Below are 21,823 nucleotides of genomic sequence, written 5' to 3' on the forward strand. Positions count from 1 at the left end.
CAACAGTTTATTATTGCAAGATTTTGATGTAGAAAGGTGCTGTCAGATGCTAAGCTCCATTAATCTCAGTTCACTAAATCTCGTATCTTATCTCAGAAGTTAGGCTCTAGAGACTTTTGGAAAATCTTCAACACCGTTGTTAATCAAGGAAGGTCTAACATTTTATCTCTCATTCATGAGACTGGTCTTTTTACCTCTCCCAAGGATAAGGCTGAATTATTTGCAAAGAACTTCTCTTCTAATTTGACTCTCGAATCTTATGGCCATTCTCTTCCTTCCATTCCAACTAAACAGGTTAACAATTGTTAGACATTCAAATCACTCCAGTTTAGTTGTTAAAGTCATATCTCGATTAAACTCTTCTTCGGCTTGTGGTCCAGACAAAGTTCCTGTCTCAGTCTTACAAAATTGTTCTCCAGAACTCTCTTTAATTTTCTCTAAACTATTAAATAAGTGCTTGACTGAGTCTTGTTTTCCTGCTTGCTGGAAAATGCATCTGTTGTTCTAATTTTCCAAAATTCCGGTGAATATTCTGACCCCTCCAATAATTGTCTAAGCAGTCTTCTTCTTGTTATTAGAAAAGTCATTGAGTCTTTGATAAACAAATTTCTCTCATCCCATCTTAAGTCAAATGACTTGCTGTCAAACAAACAATACAGTTTTCAATCCTCTCGCTTTACGGCTAACTTGCTAACTGCTGCGAATAAAAGATTTTATCGTGCATTAAATGGAGGCGGAGAGGCTAAGGCTATTTTTCTTGACATATCTAAGGCTTTCGACAAAGTTTGGCATGTTTTTTATGGTGTATCTATAAAAGTTTTTGAGATTATCAAATCGTTTCTTTCTACCCGCTTTATTAAAGTTAAGTTTCTGAATCCACTGGATGTGTATTTTGTTATTTTTGCAAATTGTTTTCAACTGATTACAACAATGTATTTGTTAAAAGTGGTTTTTACAATTGGAAAAAAGCTAAACAAACTATTTTTGGCCATGAAAACAGCAAGGAATATATTCAATGTATGATTAAGTGGATAGAATTCATAAAACAAAGTACTCATATAAATGAATATATGGTAAGCCAGATTAAAGGCGAGATTGATTATTGGGCTCCGATCTTAAATAGAATAGTAGCATTATTTCTTTTTGTAGCCGGAAGAGGTTTAGCATTTCGAGGCCATAATGAAGTTATAGGATTGTTAAATAACTTAAATTACTTTGGCGTATTACAACTGTTGACTCAATTTGATCCAGTTTTATAGCAACACATTGACACTTTTGCAAATAAAGGCAAAGGTAAATCATCTTATTTGTTTAAAACTATTTGTGAAGAAATAATTGATATTATGTCTCAAAGGTTTTAGCGCACATTTTTAGCAAAATAAAAAAAGCAAAATACTAGGGAATTATTGTAGATTCTACGCCTGATATTTCTCATGTGGATCAACTTTCTGTGATATTTTGTTGTTATCTAAATGGCCACGTATATGAGCGATTTTTTTGTTTTCTACAAATTAAAAGCCACGAATGTATATCCATGATTACTGACATTTTAAATCTTCTGGAAAAATGTGATATTGATATAAGCAACTGTCGTTGACAGGCTTACAATAATGCAAGCAATATGTCTGGTAAATATTCTGGATTAAAAGTACATTTAAAAGAGCGGAGTGAATAAGCTTTTTATATCCCCTGCGCTGGACATAATTTAAACTTAATAGGGCAGTGCAGTGTCAGTGAGTGCATCAACTCTATCAACTATTTTGGCGTTCTGCAGAGTTTGTAGTCAGTTTTTGTAGCTTCAACGCACAGATGGGATTTATTGAAAGGAAAACATGCACCAATCAACAATCCTCCATAGTCGTTTAAATAGCAAGATAAACTATTGAAACAAAATTGTTAGAAACTATAGATTTCAGCGATGTGATAGCTGAGTTTGCGGAAAAGAAAAGCAGAAAGAAATTAATTTACTTAATTCAAGAAAATAAATATAAAATCTTAACTTAAATAAATATCAACGATAACTTTTTTAAGAAAGTCTTTATTTTACTCATTTTTGTCATTGCCCATGAAAAAGGGCCTCCTACTTTAAAATAGCTCGGGACCCTAAAAAGCCTTAATCCGCCTCTGCCAACAACAACAAAAATTTTTTGTTGCTGAGCAAACAATAGGATTTATTATAGCATTTCTTAGCTTTTGGGGTAAAGTTCATAATATTGTCAAAAAAAAAAGTTATTAAAAAGTGAATGATAACCTATGTCATTCTGAGTCTTAAATAAAGCGTATTTTCATAGAGATTTCAAATGTATCTATTTTCCTTTAAAATATTGTTTAAATTTCATTTCATAATTTTTTGTCAAGTTTAAATTTGGCCTGAGCCAGAACTCTAACCACTGCGCCACGGCTGCAAAAAATAATGAATGGAGACTAACATGCTTTTCAATGTAATCAAACTGATACTTTGTTTTGAATTCTTCTTCTTTTTTTAATTTTGCCTTTGTTTATTCGACGACATAATATTTAACTAAGTTAGTATTAACTTAATAAATTTTCGTGATTTGAAACTCACTTTATCAATGGTTAGCCAACAATTAAGGAAAAACTTGGATTCTACACAAGGTAAAGAGTTTTAAGTTAACTAGGTTTTAAGTTTAATTATGTTATTGCAATATTATGTAGCAATGCTCTGCTTTGTGCTAATGTGTAAACTTTTGCTATTGTAAATTTATTGTTTGTTACCTACGTTTGTTCCTTGTATGCTATTAATTCTGGCTTTCCAAGAAATATCTTGAAACTATATATTCAATTATATTATATCTTTGTGCGTATTTTTATTCGAATGTAAATTTTTATTCGAGTGTAAATTTAAATAATAAACCACAAAAACGCCATACGCTTTTATTTCATGGACATATCTATTTTTACTTGATTCACTTGATTTAAGACATATGATAAAACTATATATATAAACAATATATATTTACTATATATAAACAATTTAACAATATAAGTCGACGCAGTATTTGACTAAATTATTTTTATTAAAATTCGATTTTCGAACAAAATTTTTATAATTTTTGTTGATATACGAGACGAATACGAGATTAGAAATATATAATATGCCATTATTATAAATTTGCTTCATCTTTCACTTATAGTAAAACCATGACACCGTTTGGCAACATTTTAGTGGTGCTGCATTTCTGCATCAGAAACTATTTGGGGATGCCAATTGGGGATAAAAGGTTTCGGCAGAAATTAGGCTAAATTGTTTAAACTTTGAAACAAAGGACTTTTTTTTTCAAATTACTTTTTGAAACAAAGTACTCAAAACTTTTAAAAGTAATTTGAAACAAATTACTTTTTTTTTATAAAAATAAAATAGAAAAAAAAAAGGTAAATAAATCTGTGATTGTATTAAAAAGCTAGTTTTATTATTTAAAAATACGAGTTTAATAAAAAAAACTTAAGATCGAAAAAATTAGAAAAAAATTTTCAATTAAAAAAAGTTACTAATAATTAAACTATTTGGTATTAAATAAATAAATAATTAAAATAAAGGTAAATAAATGTAGCTAGAGTAAAAACTGCAATGCTTATATAAAGGTCATTACAAATTATGAAAACAACAAGTACCGGTAATTTAAAAACCGCACATATATATAAATATAAACATATAAAACGTATTAAAGTAAAACCTAAATGCGCATAAATTACAAAACAAAAGCCGTTAAAAATTACCTTTAATTAGTAAATTTTTTGTATCGGAGTTTAACGAACTGTAATATTCTAAAATATTATGTAATTTTCTGAAATACTCTTGAAAGAAACATCGAGTGCGCAAACCAACTTCAAAACAAGGCTGTTCTTTTAAGCCTTGTGGCAACGTAACGTTTGCAACTTTGAAATTTACCCGATTCAAAATAGATAAAAAGTCTTCTTTATCGTAAAATATCGACAAAGATTTAACCAACTCTTGAATAAACCACGAACCTTTTATTGTTGATCTAAGAGCAGTGTATCCTGCTGCGCATGGGTAAGCAACAACAAAATCGCTTAACATGGGAATAGTTGATTCATTGTAATAAATTCTTTTAGAATCTTTTATACCATCTTTTCTGATATCATCTCTTTCCCCTCTGCATGCCTGAACAATAAAAACTTTAGGTTTTTTATCAAAGGCAGGAGCATTATCGGCTTTAAAGTTTTCAAGCAGACTGTTGATTTTTATCTCTTCAGGTGAATCGATACCAAGTATTCCAGATTCTGATCCATGGGATAAAATAACAATGAATAACGCAGAGAATGGAAAACACTTAACTTGGGAGAGAGAATACACAATATTAATAATATCTTCCCTTTTCAGGTTGTTACAGGATTTTACGCACCAACCTAAAGTGCCTTTGAAAAAAGAGCTTAAAGCTTGAACGTCTACTTCCGAGCCATCTCTATTTTCTTCCTCAACAAATTTTTCATTGTTGATGATCAATACAAAACCAGTACTCAATGTGTAATAAAAATCTTTTTCATGAATTGCGTTCACTACTGATTCGAATGCTGTAAGTTAAAAATTATTATAAACTATTAAATTCATTAGTTTACATAGTATAAGTAACACATTTTAAACACTAAGCACCCAGATGAATAGCGCTTAAATGCACCTTACACCCTAATGAACAAAATATTTTTGATTAAAATATTGAATTTCATTATTTCAAAAAAATAAATAAATAATAAGACTTGAGCCAATTGCTACTCTTCATTTAAAAAATTAAGAGTAACAATTGGTAGAATAGTCGTAGAACACCCGGTAGTGGTGCGTATTAGTAAAACGCGCGCTTTGTTAGCGAAAAGTTTTGATTTCGAACTCACCACGCCTTTGGGAGTACCGCGCTCAACATGTTTCTCCGCGTAGCTGCTTTGTTTGACAAGATTTGTGTTTCGGAGTTAAATAGTTAATATATATATATATATATATATATATATATATATATATATATATATATATATATATATATATATATATATATATATATATATATATATATATATATATTAACTAGTTTAATAGTATATATATATATATATATATATATATATATATATATATATATATATATATATATATATATATATATATATATATATATATTAACTAGTTTAATAGTATATATATATATATATATATATATATATATATATATATATATATATATATATATATATATATATATACTATTTAGTAGGGGTGCACCGATGTATCGGCATCGGTCTTGGTAACCATCGGCCGATGCCGATTGTTTTGAAAAATCAGTTTTTTTTATTTTTGTGTTTCTATATTGTATGCAAAATATAACTATTCCATAAACAAAAATGCATGTACAAGCCTAACCAAACCTTTAAATATTTTTGGGACTGTTTTTTATGGCCGATGCATCGGTATCGGCTTTTACCAACCGGCATTGGCTAAAAGTAGGCATCGGTGCCCCCTACTATTTAGCACTTAAAGCTGGTTAAGAAAAATTTTTTATCTTTTTAAATTAAATGTATTTAGTTAATTTTCTATAAATGTTTGATTGAAGGTTTTTTTGAAGCTTTTTGATTCTATTTCAATAAATTTTTGAGCAATTTATTAATACGGTTTTCAGCCACTGACAAATAGGGCAGAGGAGGGCATTAAGATCATTTATTTTATACATTTCTAGATTTTTTTTATTGAAATATATGATATATATTGTAATATAAATATGTATTGTAATATAAATATATACTGTGAAGTTCAAAATATTTTCCTAATTTATTTTGAAAAAAGATTAGGTAATATGAAAAGGTACTTACTAAACTTAGATACTACTTTATTTTCAAGTAAAATAAAAACAAACAACTTGATATATACTTTTTAATTAAAAAATTAAAAGCACTGGTTTTGGCAAAGTTTTTCATAAACTTCGAACAAAACTAAAAACTACCGTAAAAAAATCAATATTAAATCAAATTAATAATGGTTATAAAATAGTTGTAAACCCTAGAAATATTTTAAACTACTTCCTGATTTAGTAAGTAAACCTCATTATCATGTAAAAATAAGTAATTTTTACATCACTGCATTAAGCAATTTAGTTTAGACTATTCTGAAATTGATCCTTGTGCCCCTCTGATCTTATTACCCCACTTTACCCTAAGGATTTCTGCCATGCTTTATATGATTGTGAAAGTAAGTAGTTTGTTTAGTGTTAGGTAGATGTACTTTATAATTCTTTACACAGAATAAGTACGCGGTAACCCTTATTTTACGAAATCAAATATTGTGCTAAAACTCTGTGCCACGTTTTCGGAACTTTTTTTACTAGGTAGCGTCAAGCGAACGTTTATTGTGTTACTTTTTAAAAACATAACTAAACTTAGACTATTTAAAAAAAAAAGAATAGTTAAACTTGATTTTTATGTAATATTTAAGTGTGGCTGGTAAATTTTGTATTGGCTTTATTGTTATTAAAAATTTGTTCTCACATTGAATTATTGTCGAGGGAATGCTAAGATAGTTTGCAATTCTATTCAGATTTTTTGAAGGTATTTTCTATCCAGCTACCAAAAATTTATTGAAAAATATTAATGGGCAGATTAAAAAGCCTGTAAAAGTTATGGTACCTAATATCCGTTTTTCTGATATCCATAGTCGATGGTACTGATTTAATTTGTATTTCACTAGGTTAATTAAGTAATTATATATATATATATATATATATATATATATATATATATATATATATATATATATATATATATATATATATATATATATAGTATATATATATATATATATATATATATATATATATATATATATATATATATATATATATATATATATATATATATATATATATATATATATATATATATATATATATATATATATATACAGAGCTCATAATGACAAACTTTTTTGTACCGGACAATTTGTCCGATAAAGCAAGGCCTTCTAATTTAGAAGGTCATGCTTTATTGCTTAAGGAATGAAAAAACTCTTGTGACGTCACTTTACGAGTCCGATGTTTAATTTTTTTATTATCTATTTGTTTCTAAATATCTTAAGTTGTAAATATTAAAGATTTAGTTTATACATTTTCAGTCCAGTTTATTATGTTTTTATTAATCTTAATTAAGAGTGAAAAAGTTAGTGTTTTTAAATTTCCAACTAATCCAAAGATGAAAGAATTATCGATTCCTCGAGAAAATTTAGTTCCTTCAAATAAAACTGCTGTATGGGAAAAATATTTCATTCGTACATTTATTGTTTGTGTTGATACAATAAAACGTGATGATGGTTCTGTAATATGTGTTGAGAGAAAAAAGATAAGAACAAAAAAAGACAAGACAAAAATAACACAAGATGCTTCCCCATCATAATTACCTTTTTACTTATCAATTATTCTTTTTATCTTTTTGTTTAATTATCTATTCCTTTTTATTTATCAATAAAAATTATATTCACAATAACCTATTTGTTGAAGTGTTTGCTTGTAATTTGAAGAAAGACAGCAGTTTGGTGGCTAAGGTACTTAACGATGAATTTAAACTTTCTTATTGGACTCAATTGTCCACTATGTTAACACAATTTTTTCCTGGTAATAAAAATATCATGCTCAGTTCGGATTGTGTTTTAACAATTCAGTGTAATTTAAATAATCTATGTGAACGAGTTAAAGACAGTGATGAATATTTTACAGATGTTCATAAATGTTTAGTATTTTTATGTGAACAAATAAAAATATAATTTATTTCCCAACCTTGATATAGTCTTGATACTCTGGCTTTTAGTTTCTATCTAAAATGCATGTCACAGTGCTAACATTTATAACTTTTTTATTATCATCATACAAAAATGTTGCTGCAGTATCATTCAAAGATATTGTTTTAATAAAAAACATGACTACTGTTTATCTAAAAGACATTACTATAAAAGTGGTTGAAATGATAGAACCACTTTTATAGTAATGTAAAATTGTGGTTACAAAGTTCTTTCTTTAATTTCAAACAATTGTCGGATTAATCGAAACATGTTTATTGCATTTTGTGGTGGTAATTTTAAATCATTTATTCAACAGTCTTATGATTCAACAAGAAAACTGTTTTTTTAATTTGATAGTCTATTGAATCATTTATTGAAATGTACTCGCAATAACTAGATGAGACAACTTAACAGTGATCATTTATTTCTATATCCTGGATTTACTGATGATTCTAAATGTAATGTATGTATTGAACATATTTGACAGTTGCACAACTTTGAAAAAGATAGTATTGTTAAATTCGAATTTTGACAAATAATGTTCTTAACCCAAACCCTATTGAAAGGCAAAATGTTAAATTAGCTTTAAAAATTTTTGATGACAAAACAACAGTTTAATAACGGGAACTCGTGAGTTTATTTCTTTAATTATAAAACTCTATTAAATGTCAATACTACTAGTAAAGGAATTTGTAAACGAGATGGTAATTTTATCATATCAATGACTTTTTTTAAAAAAAAAAAAAAAAAAGATTTCTACTTTTGACTTCAAAGATGGGAAAACTTTTAACAAAAAAGCAGACATGGCTGCCTAACTAAACAAACTATTTTTGCTTAAAAATAAACTAGATAACTTTTATTGAACTAATAAAATACATGCTAACTGGTTTCCATTTTTTTTATTTGTTGACAGGAAAATTTCAAACAAACTATTCGGAAGCATGATTTGGTTCTATCTATCTATATATATCTACATCTATATCTATTTATCTCTCTATATCTATCTATCTATCTATCTCTCTATCTATCTATATATATATATATATATATATATATATATATATATATATATATATATATATATATATATAAATCTATAATATATATATATATATATATATATATATATATATATATATATATATATATATATATATATATATATATATATATAAATCTATAGTTTGTTGTCTTTGGGAGGAGCAGAAGGAAAAAAGTGATTCTTACGCCAACACATACATCACTTTTAATTACTTTTGACTTTCGTCCAACATTTGCGTGTTGGACAAAAGTAAAAACCATTAATTTAATTACAAATAAATCGTTTTTTAAAAGAACCACAAAAACGCAAATTTAATTGACCAGAATGTTTTAAAAACATTCTGAATGTTTTTAACAATATAAACAATGTTTTTATTTTTATTTTTTTTAATAAAATGTTTTTATTTTTAATTTTTTTAATAAAATGTTTTTATTTTTTTTTACTAAAAATCATGCGGGGAGTGTTGCTACATCGACAATCTTATAGCCTAACTCGCAAGGGAGTGCTGCTACATCGACTGACAAATAGCCTGACTCGCAAGGGAGTGCTGCTACATCGACTGACAAATAGCCTGACCCGCAAGGGAGTGCTGCTACATCTACTATCTTTTAGCCTGACTCGCAAAGAAGTGTTGCTACATCGACTGAGGGTTTAGTTGGGGCAGGCAGTCTATCAATTAATAAAAAAAAATAATTCCGGTCTTGCATTTTAATTTTTACTTTTTGTCAACAAAATATGGAAAAAACTTTCGGACAACATCTACGGGTTTTATATATATATATATATATATATATATATATATATATATATATATATATATATATATATATATATATATATATATATATATATATATATATATATATATATATATATATATATATATATATATATATATATATATATATATATATATATATATATATATATATATATATATATATATATATATATATATATATATATATATATATATATATATATATATATATATATATATTACAAAAAGTTTGTTTGCCATTTCAACCCTCCACAATCTAAATTAAATAGATATTCATATGCTGAAGCATTATCAAGTTCTAATGAATGTTCTGATACAATATTCTTTTTTTTTTTTTTTTAAAGCTCACAAAATTTTTTATATGTAGCATCTGGCCTGCAATATACTCAAGAGAATTTTAAAGAAGAAACATGCACATTATTCGAAAGAAGATATCACTCAAAAGAAGGAAGATGTACATTGTCTGATCTTGTCACAAATTTAGAAAAATTGTTAATAAAAACACCTTCATTATTGTCTGTAGATTTAATTGCATTGATACGATATCATCCAGAAATAAAGTCTAAGAATAATATACTGCCATATTTAGTAGAAATGTTTAAAGCACTAATAATTTTAACTTTTTTTTTTTTTCTGATTCTCTTATCTCTTGAACTGATGAATGATAATTTCCACCCAAAAACTGTTATATATATATATATATATATATATATATATATATATATATATATATATATATATATATATATATATATATATATATATATATATATATATATATATATATAAAAGAATATTGTATCAGAACATTCATTAGAACTTGATAATGCTTCAGCATATGAATATCTATTTAATTTAGATTGTGAAGGGTTGAAATGGCAAACAAACTTTTTGTTGCAACTAAAAACAGAAGTTTTTTTTTGAATTTTTTCTTCTTTGATATCTTCTTAATATGAATCCAAGTATTTGTTGATGTCAAAGCACAAACAAATCCTAATTTCTTTATCAATTAAGTGTTTAGAGTTTTTTGAGATTAATGATGTGTATGCAGTTGTGGAATTTCAATACTTTATATTGCACAGCTTGCCATTTGTACACTAACAAAATCAATTATTGCAAAAAGAGCTGATAAACTTCAAAATGTAGAAAAAAATAGCATAAAAAAGTTCCAAAAGTATTATGGAAGCTGGCAACTATTTGAAAATGTTTTTAAAGTTACTTTAATAATAAAAAAATAAAAATCTATTTGTCTTCAGGCGCGGATCTAGGGTATAGCCGTTGTGGCTAAGACTACACCTAAAAATAATTCACAAAATAAAAAATTATATATAGCATTCCAACATACTTTCAAAGTAAAAATAATCTCCTATAATTAATTACGTTCACTTTATTTTTTGTTTGCCGTGTAAAATCGGCTTTAAAAGCGATCCAAACTAAAAAAAAACGGATTAAAAAAAAAAGATCGGTCATTACTGTATAAAATAGTTCTGTGGCTAAGCCACAAACGACCTGATTTTATCGGCATAAGCTGACTAAATTATTGTTGTTTTTTTTTGAAATAATATTTTTTAAAAGTTAACATCTTAGATAAGTTTTTATAAAATTTAATTAAGTTGAAACATCTGGTATAGTATGTTAACTTATCCTTATAAATTTCTTTATATTAAATTACAATGTTTCTAGGGGTTATATATACGTTATTCAAGTAATATAAAAGAAAACCGTTAAAAAACAATCAAATAATAAAACTTCAATGTAATGTGTTCTTGCGTCTTAAATAAGAAAAATAAGGTTTCCAAAACGACGATGTGACGTAATCACCGTCGTCTTCATTCAAACCGCCTTCATTTGATGAAACTGTATTATCTGTGTCTGTTGTACTTGTTAGGTTCAAAAACGGAAAGGTCTAGGCATTTTTTTAGTAAAAGACTCTTCATAGTTGATGACTGAATTTTCTTTTAATGTAACTTTAGTTTTAACAAAAATTTGATGGTTTGAATTTTTTAAACAACAATCAGACTCTAAGATAAGCAATACAATATTTATCTTAAATTTCAGAGTTTTGAAATTGACAATTAAAAAAACATGGTTCAAGAAATTAAATTTGGTATTATTTTATTTCACTATAACTAGTTCAATATTGCTTTTGAATTAGCTATGGCTTTAAATGTAAAAGAGCTAAAACAGAAAATTTGGAAAGCAAATCAATCATTATAATCACTCGTCATCTTTAGTATCTGATTATTTTAAGCTTTCTATCACTTTACCTCATTGTACCATCTTATTAATGATCTTATTAATCATATAAGATTTCAAACAGAAAGCATGTTGGTTTATATGGAATGTTTGCTGTTCCAACAGCCATGTTAAGTTGCCTGAAAGGTAACTAAGATTGGCATATCTACTTTTAGACATTTCTGGATATCTATCATTCCTATCTTCGCATCCAACCTCTATTCATGGAGATTTGGTATATGGGTGCCTCTTAGGAAAAATCAATCAAAACCCCTATCTAGTATTTCTTAAATAAAAGTTATAACAATGACTGGTTTTCCCCAACATTCTTCAACTTTTTTAAGGATTCAGTTCTAGGTACAATACCTAGAGATTAAAAACTTATTCAAGAAGTAGAGTGTTAAAAAAGTGATTGAATGGCCTTGCCTTAATGTCAATTTATACAGAAATTGTTTCAGATATAGGCAGGGTTATCAGCATACTTTCAGCTTCTGGAGAGAGACGTTTAGAGTTGCTATTTAAGCCTTAAATAATTGGCTATGGTTAAGTGATAACTATTATTAACTCTTATATTTACAATTATTTTTTGTTGAAACATTTTTATCATTTTCTCTTAGAGCATCTTATTTGTTATAAATGCTTAATAAATAAATTTCTTTTCTATTTTGTGTGCATTTCATGATCTTTGACTTCTTAAATGTTTAAAATAGTTTTCTAAACTAAATGCAATGCAAACCACTAAATAGAAAAATTAAAATATGTGTATAAACTTTGTTAGTGTATGCTATAAAAAGAGTGCTTGATATTCATAAAAAACAAAGATCTAATAATTTTACTTTTTGAGGATTCTATAGATGGTGGGACTTTTCAAATTATTTTTTTATTTATTATACATAGTAGTATGAAACAAGAAATTATTTTTGAAAATAACACAATATAATAATATCATGATATTTTTCAATATATCACGATATTATTATATTGTTATTGCAATAATTGCAATTATGCAATTAGTAACAAAAATATAAAAGAAAGAATTCAGAGAATTAAATAAAGAATCCAAAGCTTTTTTTTTTTTGTCAACAATAACAATACTTTTACATCGACGCCTATTAAAAATAGGAAAGAATTTAAAAATTTATTGAATTTGAATAGAAAATGAAGCTAACCTTAGGCAGCATTACAACTTATGAGGTGCAAAGTCCTATGGCTTACCTTCTAGTTGGTGCACTTCGTTAAGTAAGTTGGACATTGTATGTTTAACTTACGAACAGAATAGCCAAGGCAAATTTATACTTTACCATTAGTTATTTTAATAGAACTCATTAAATATAAGAGTGTTTGAAGTCAGCAAAAAATTGCCGACATCGTTTCTATGTTTTATTATATTATTGTATTAAGACCTTTGTATTAAATTTATCTATATATATATATATATATATACATATATATATATATATATATATATATATATATATATATATATATATATATATATATATATATATAAAATATAATATATGTGTGTGTGTACAAAAAGTGAAAACTAAACTAGGTAAACGCCTCAGAAGCTGTTCAGTTCAACCCTTCGCTTTAAGACGCTCAAATAAAAAAAAAAAGTCGGCAGCATTTACATGACGTAATTATTGGACGTTTTTTTGACGTAAACTAGCCGACTTATTAAATAGTTGTGAATATGACATAATTTTCCAAATTTTAGTTATACCTACATAAAATCCTAGATAAGCCCCTGGTCTTAATGAGCTCTTTGATAGATTTTTTTAAACATTTTATTTAAATTGCTTTCTTGTCGATTTGTTTATTTTCTATTTTTTTGGTGTCGGCGCATAAGAAACACGAGATCAGCGGCAATAATAAAAGAAATCTTTTAAAAAAGTAATTAAAACAAACAACGCAAAACAGGCATTAGTTTAGCGTATAAAAAAAAACAACTCAAATTTGGTAGTGTAATAAAAAGTACTGGTTTCTATAAGCATTAAAATAACTATTACGTTAAAATCTTTATAAAATAAATTTAAAAGGAGTTTTATAAGTTAAAATATTTGTTTAAAATTCATAAAAACCATCGGACAAAAAATAAATACTAAACTATAAATCATGGCATACTATATTTACACGGCCACATATCTTGCTTTTTTGGAGCGAAAAATTAGAAGGGTAACTTTCGGACTTTTTTAAATGTCTTATAAAATTGTTTATTTAAATATTCATAATACGGTTAATACATGTGCTTTAGTTTACTGTAAAATTGAATATAAAAAGAGAGAGAATCTGTTCTAACCTAGAGATTTTATTCCTGAAAAGCATCCAATTTTTGGATTTCCGGAAAATAATTTTTACTTATTTAAACAGTGGGCAGTATTTATCAATCGAAAGTTATGTTAATTTATCAATCGAAAGTTAAATCCCTGGTAAAAATTCAGCTATTTGTGCTAGACATTTAAAAAAAAATATATTTAAAAATTGGCAAAAGAGTAACATTACTTTGGGACTTAAACCTCGTTCCAATTATTTATTGCTTAACTAAAAAAATATCATCATCAGTATATACAGGGTGCGTAAAAAGTTCGGGGTTATTTCGCAAAACACAGTATTTCATTTACAAAACACAGTATGTTTCATTTGCAAAACAGGTTATGAATGTATGTACACAGTTCGTCAGACATAGTTATTTACATATTCTCAAAATATCCTCCCTCTACCTGGATGCACTTTTTTAACGTTTTAGGAAAATCATCCACAGCTTTAGCAACTGTTTCCATTGGGATTTCTTTACAGGCTTTAATCAGGTCTTTTTTGAACTTTTTAATTGATCGTTTGGGTTACATGCAAGCTTTGGTCTCTAGAATACTCCAAAGCGAGTAGTCCAACGGGTTTAAGTTTGGTGAGTTTGATGGCCATTCTCCAATCTGTCTCTGAGAGCTGATGTCAACTTTGATAAAATCGGGAAAGTTCTCTTTCAGTCAAGTTTGAGTCTGTATAGCTTTGTGAGAGGGTACACCGTCCTGTTGAAACGTCCAATCTTCATCTCCAAAATGCTGCTGGGACCAAGGCAAAAGTTTTTCTTCAAGCATCGCTCGATATTCAGCACCACGAACTTCGACTCCATTTGGAAGAAAGAAGAGAGGAGTTTTACCATTGTGGGTGATTCTTGCCCAGACCGTCACTTGCTGTGGCTTCTGTTGATGGGAAATGAATATTTTTTCGAGTGGCAGGGGTACCTTAGACCAACTTCTGTCATTTTGATTGTTATGAGCTTGCTCAACATCGAACCATTTCTCATCAGAAAACAGAATTTTTCGGTGTCGCCTAGCACCAAAACGTTTCAGAAGTTTCCTTCATCGGTTCAAACGTTTTTGTTTCATCTCTTCTGTAAGTAATTGAGCTGTAACATATTTCCTCGCTTTTAATCCGGCTCTTTTCAGAATGTTTTAGACTGATCCTTCAGAAATTCCAACAGCTTTGGCCAGAAAACAGAATTTTTCGGTGTCGCCTAGCACCAAAACGTTTCAGAAGTTTCCTTCATCGGTTCAAACGTTTTTGTTTCATCTCTTCTGTAAGTAATTGAGCTGTAACATATTTCCTCGCTTTTAATCCGGCTCTTTTCAGAATGTTTTAGACTGATCCTTCAGAAATTCCAACAGCTTTGGCCATTTTTCTTGTTGAGTTCTTGTGTGTTTGTGGGTTTCTTTTGATTCGACCTAAGATCTTATTCCGGTTAGCTGGAGTGTTGGCAGTCCGAGGACGTCCACTTCTCCGTCTGTCTATATAGCTCCCAGTTTCTTGATATCGCTTAATGACTTTGGATACAGTTTGGTGATGTTTGATGTTTAGAAGTTGGACAATATCTTTCATTCTTCTTCCTTGCTCAAATAGACGAATAATAGCGGGTCTGAGTTCAGACATTTTTCCTAAAAAACAATACAAACATTGTTTACAAATGGGGTTACATTATGTAAAGTCTGAAAAACTGCATAGAGTGCGTAAAAAGTTCGTCTACCTTGTTTAAAACGTTATAGAAAAATGGCCTCGAACTTTTTACGCACTCGGTACAACTACATCGAAAGGTAGATAGCCACCGTCTGTCCGTCATCCATCAAAAATAATCAGGATGAATCCAGAATATTTATTAAAAAAAGATGAAACTCACTGTTTAAATGATTTGAATTATTTTAACCTTAAAGGGTATCAGCTAAAAATATACAACGACAAATAAATATTTAAGATATTAATCAACACTTTGGTATTTTAGAAGTTACAGAAACAATTGTAGTTATGTAACTTATGCGTGTTTCATTATTCTCTAAATTATCTTACGTTCTATTGCCTCCATGGTTTCAAAATATTAGTTGCGTATTGCAAAAAATGTGTATTGGAGAATTTTCCAGCCTGTATAAAAAATTACGTCGAAGAAAATAGTTTGTCAAACAATTTAATAATTGAACTCAGTAAAATAAAATACAAAAATCCAGTTAATTGGCCAAAGTTTTCATCAAACGATATTCCCTTATTCTTAAATGTACATCAGTCCAGACAAAATGACCTTCATAATTGTCTTTATTTTCAAAAACAAACAAAACAATTTACTAAATTCTAAATGCTTTACATTCCCTGTTTTTGATTTTGATCAGTTTCATGATGTTATTGATGCACATACTGGTGAAATATTATGAAAGTTACTTTGTAATGTATATGATAAAGACCAATTACTTCAGTCAAATTTAAAAAATGGTTTTAAGTTATTTTATAAATCACTTCATTCTGGAGATAATAAGCAAAGTATACCACTTGCTCTTGCATTATTTGATCCCACAACTTCAGCTCTTAAAAGTTATTTTCCAGATAGGACTGATTCCCTAAGCTTTTTAAAGTTGATAAATATATGGCGCACAATAAGTAACAGTAGGCAAAAATTCAACAACGATTTTTGTATTGGAAATGCAGCTGTTTTGGGTGATATAAAACTTTTATTTTTGAGGAGTTTAGTCAAATGGATTGAAGATTGGCAATCATCTCAAGTTTCAAACTCTCAAAAGTTTACATTTTAAAATTATTAGATGAATTTACATTTTAAAGTTTATTAGCTGAATCTGGTGAAGTAGAATGCTGTTATTTGGAAAAATTTTATTGTGGAGAATTGATTTTACCAGCTATTGATCTTACCCATTATGTTGCAAAAGTATTTGGAATATTAGATACTGCCATTTTGTTTATCAGAAATTCAGCTTTTTGTGATCAATATGCTGTAGCGTGGGTACTTAGATTAAATGATTGTGCTACTTCATTCTTATGCAATGATCATCTTATAGGATGATCTTATATAATGATCATCAAATTATTGGTAAAATGTTAAATTTGTAAATTACGTTCTTACATCTAATATTTATTTTAACAATGAACAGAAACAATTTTCTGATGAAATTCGAAAGAACAGTGTAAAGTATTTTAAATACAGACAAAGAAATATATTAAAACTGTATTAGTTGAAATAATCAATCAAGCTAAACTGAAATGAAGTAATCAATGCTGAATTATATAGCTGAATTATTATACCTTTAATGTATATTCCTCCTTTTATTGTTAGATTTTTATTTATCTTTTTATATATCTTGTTAACATTATTGAGAAATATGTATGTATGTAGGTATGTATGTATGTATGTATGTATGTATGTATGTATGTATGTATGTATGTATGTATGTATGTATGTATGTATATATATATATATATATATATATATACACAATATGAGGTACATCTTCAAATTAATAAAGTCATTACAAATTTTAATGTTTTATTGTTTAATAAAGTTATTACAATTTTTATTGATAAACAAAATGCAATATAAAATTCTCTTATTTCAGCGGTGTAAGATTTTTTATAGCAATAAAATCATCAGGCAAAGGAAAGTGTCTAAATTATCAGACTTTTATCATAATTTAACAAATTTTATACTTAATACACACTTCCGTGCACAAAAACCAGTCTAAATGTTATAAATTTTATTGAGGTCAGTGTAATACGATGTATTTGTGTTTTGAAAAGTTACCCTTCTAATTTTTCGCTCCGAAAAGCAAGATATCCAGCCGTGGAATTATAGTAGGCCATGTATAAATCTAAATTAATAACTAATTGCAACGTTTTAATATAAATGATAAAAACCGGGCTAAATATTCAAAGAAATGCAATGCTTTGGCGTCTTTTAAAAAATGAATAACTCAAAAAAATGAGGTATTTTACTAACGTATCCGTGTGTTCAAGTTCAATTTTGTTTTGTATAAAAAATAAAAAATTCAAAAAATAAAGTTTATATGCAAAACTGAACTTATTAATAATTTTGGAAAAACTAAAATGATTAGAAAATAAATGCACATAAAATATGGGACAGTCAAAATGACCGTTAGTAATGACAAAAGGACACATGTCCAGTGAAAAATTAAGAGTTAAAATAATAAAATTAATTATGATGAAATTTAATAAATAATAATGATAACAAAATGAAAAACAAAAAAAATTCAAGAGCGGTAAAAGTCATCAATAATCATGGTAATGAATAGCTATTAACGTAGAGCATAACTGGAATGTATAGAAAGTGTCAGAGGAAGAGTAAAATTTTTTATTTTTAAAGTAGTTCTCATGTGGTTTGTGGTATTAGCAAGTACAAATGAGTCTCGTAGTACAGTATGAAAACAAGAGCACCCCAGATTTCTGATATCCCACATAAAAGTTCACTCTTTGTGTACACCAGGGTATTCTGTTTTAGAGTATCTCTTTTGTGTTACCCTAAAAGGACTTTATGACTAAGATGATTGCCACCGATAACGGATCCAGGATTTATTGTGTCTGAATATGAAGGGTAGATGACTCATCAAGTACATTACCATTCATAAATAAAGGAAGATCTAAATTATTGCGATAATGATTGGCTAAAAAAAATTGGGTTTTATCTGAAATAAAGTTCACCAGCCACTGTGAGCCCCATGCTATAGTAGAAAGGAGATCCTTTTCAAACTCAGATACCCCCTCAAAGCAATCAGAGAGTGTTGGCTTCTTATCATGACAAGAACAAATGGTAGTATCATCAGCGGACAATGCCACCTTAGATGTGAGAATATCTGGAAGATTGTTAATGTAAATTAAAAAGAGTATAGAGCCAAGGATTCAACCCCTAAAGTTACAGGATATGATGAAGAGTGCTGTCCATCAAGGACAACTTTTTTACTACGATTGGAAAGAAAGGACTCAATAATCTTAAAGATGTTACCAGATACACCGTAAGAAGAATGCTTATGAAGAAGACCAGCATGCCAAACTTTATCAAAAGCTTTAGAAATGTAAAGAGCGACAACCTTAACCTCTCCACCTTTATCTAATGCACAATAAAACCTATCGGTTATTACTATTAGTAAATCAGCTGTAGAACGAGAAGATCGAAATCTATATTGATGATCAGAAAGTTATTAGATTCAAGATAAGAGATTAGGCGTTTGTTAATGAAAGATTCAAAAACCTTGCCTATGATAGGAAGAAGACTAATGGGAAGGTAGTTAGACGAGTCAGATCGCTTTCCAGAATTTTTGAAAATAGAGAGAACAGATGCCACTTTCTAGCATGTCGGAAAACAAGACTCTGATAAGCACTTGTTAAATAGTTTTGAAAGTACGGATGACAGCTCTGGATAGTAATTCTGCAAGACTACAACAGGTATTTTGTCTGGAACACAATCTGTAGAGGAGTCTAAGCAGGAAATCACTTTTGATACAGAAGCTGGAGTGATACAAATGTCAAGCAATGGATCAAACTGTTTAACAGCTAAATCAGGTAGAACGCAACTAATGGAATCAAGAGATGATATTGATGAAAAGTTCTCAGCAAACAATTCAATTTTATCTTTAGGTGAGGTGAAAAAGTTTGAACCATACAAAAGAGGTGGAATAACAGATTTGCCCTTATTATTGACACTATTAAAGATTCTCCAGAAGTCACAAGCGCTTAATTTTTGTGATGAAATAGGAGATTTCATGACCTGAGAATAGCGGGCTTTGGCGTTAGACAAAACCTTTTTACAATGGTTTCTAGCAATAATAAGCAGATGACTGTTTTCTGGAGAATTGTTTTGCTGATAGATATAGAAGTAACGGTTTCGATTGGAAATTGCAGCAGCACAATGTGAGGAAAACCATAGAGAAGAGTGAGGCTTGACCTGAAATCGTTGGGAGGGAATAAAAGATTCTATGCCAGCCTGATCCACGAAGTTATGTAAGAAGCACATTTGTCAGCAGAAAGACAAAAAATTTTTACCCAAGAGCCATCACGAAGAAAATCACGGAAGGAGTCCATTCAGCTTTAAGGAGTTGTATGAGGTTCGATGCTAGAGGGATTCTGATGGTGAAGAAGAATGAGATATTAATTTTAGAGAGATCAAACCGTTATCCAAAGGGTAAATGTAGAGAAACTGAGCACTGACTAGGATCAGAAACAAGACATAGGTCAAGTAGAGAAGGTAAATGATTCGGGTTGTCTGGAAAGCGAGTTGGAAAGTTGACAATTTGATTTAGGGATTGAGAAAGGCAAAAGTTGAGGGCCTTAATGCCTGCAGAGTCACTGACACTAGAGCCAAGCCATTTAGTGCGATGAGCATTAAAGTCACCAACAACAACGATATAGGCTGATGAATAAAGAGAAAGGGCTTGGTCAATTTGATCAGAAATAACATCAAAAATAGTGCAGCCTTAAGATGAAGGAAAGCAATATAGAACAAAGAGAAAGGCGATAGAGTGAAGTGATGCTAAACGAAAGCACATGAAAGAATAATCTGTGGATTCAAACCTAGTTTCACGACAAATGAGTCAATTCTTGCGAATGTAAATGCCCAGGCCAAGCACGTGATTATTGGAGTTGTTACTCATTAAAGGAAGATAACCATCAACACTAAGATTGCAAGATGAGACAGCTGAACTCAAATTAGTCACACAAAGAGCAAGTAGGTCTGGTGAACTTTGCAAGAGATAAGATTCAACAGAAGAAAAGTTACTTCAAAAACCACGAATATTATTGAATGATAGGTTTAGAAAACTTGGTGATGACGATGGTTTTTTGTGTTTTATAGTTGCAATAATATTCTATATAGTAAATTCATTGTTTTCTTTATTATTTACAAAAACAAACTTGTTCCTTTTTTTTATTAGATTTTTATACCTTTACACACAGTCTAAAAAAAAGTGAACACACCTACCATATTGAAAATATTATATTAATGCTCATTTATTATTTTAATTTAGTATTCATATTAAGTTGCTTAACTAACATGTAAAGACAGCAAGTTAAAAAAATCTTTTTTTTTTACTTCATTTATCTCCCTAATGCTAAAAGTCCCTTACAGTTAACTAGGAAATTTTTATATTATTTTTGTTATTACAAATTTTGAACCTATATTTCCAAAACACAAACCCTGATGTACATTAACCAGTGTACAGAGAAACAAGTTTAGTGCAATATTACAAGGAAAGAGTTAAACAAGGGACACGCTAGGGAAGAGTTTAACCAGGGAGTAGTAAGGATCAAGAACATCTTGCTTATGAATAAAGCACTTTACTACTGCACCCTTTTAAATAATAATAAATCACACATCATATAACTCACATATAAATCACAAATTATCACAAATAAAACACAAATTAAAATATCACATATAAATCATATTATATATACATATAAATTAAAATATCACATATAAATCATTAAATCACAAATAATATATTAAATTTAATTCTATAAATACTGCAGATCCCATACTAATGCGCAAAACTGCTTAAATAAACAGTCATGATATTACTTACAATTCTTGTAACCATGACATTTAACATGTGTTTATAGACTGTATAGTAATAATAAATCAAACTTTTACATTTAATTGATTCTTTAATAGTTATTTATTCTATAATAATTATAAACT

General features: G+C 28.4%; 1 protein-coding gene across 1 annotated transcript in view; it reads right to left on the reverse strand.

Moving 5' to 3' along the window:
- Positions 1–2,959: 2,959 nt before the first annotated feature.
- Positions 2,960–21,823, reverse strand: part of LOC136082292 (caspase-3-like) — a 37,848-nt gene continuing 18,984 nt past the window's right edge. The window contains exon 5 of the mRNA XM_065801064.1: positions 2,960–4,554. Coding sequence (XP_065657136.1) covers positions 3,728–4,554 — 827 coding nt within the window. The 3' untranslated portion in view covers positions 2,960–3,727. The remainder of the gene's footprint in view (positions 4,555–21,823) is intronic.

Source organism: Hydra vulgaris, chromosome 07 (genome assembly GCF_038396675.1).
Source record: "Hydra vulgaris chromosome 07, alternate assembly HydraT2T_AEP".
NCBI lineage: Eukaryota > Metazoa > Cnidaria > Hydrozoa > Anthoathecata > Hydridae > Hydra > Hydra vulgaris.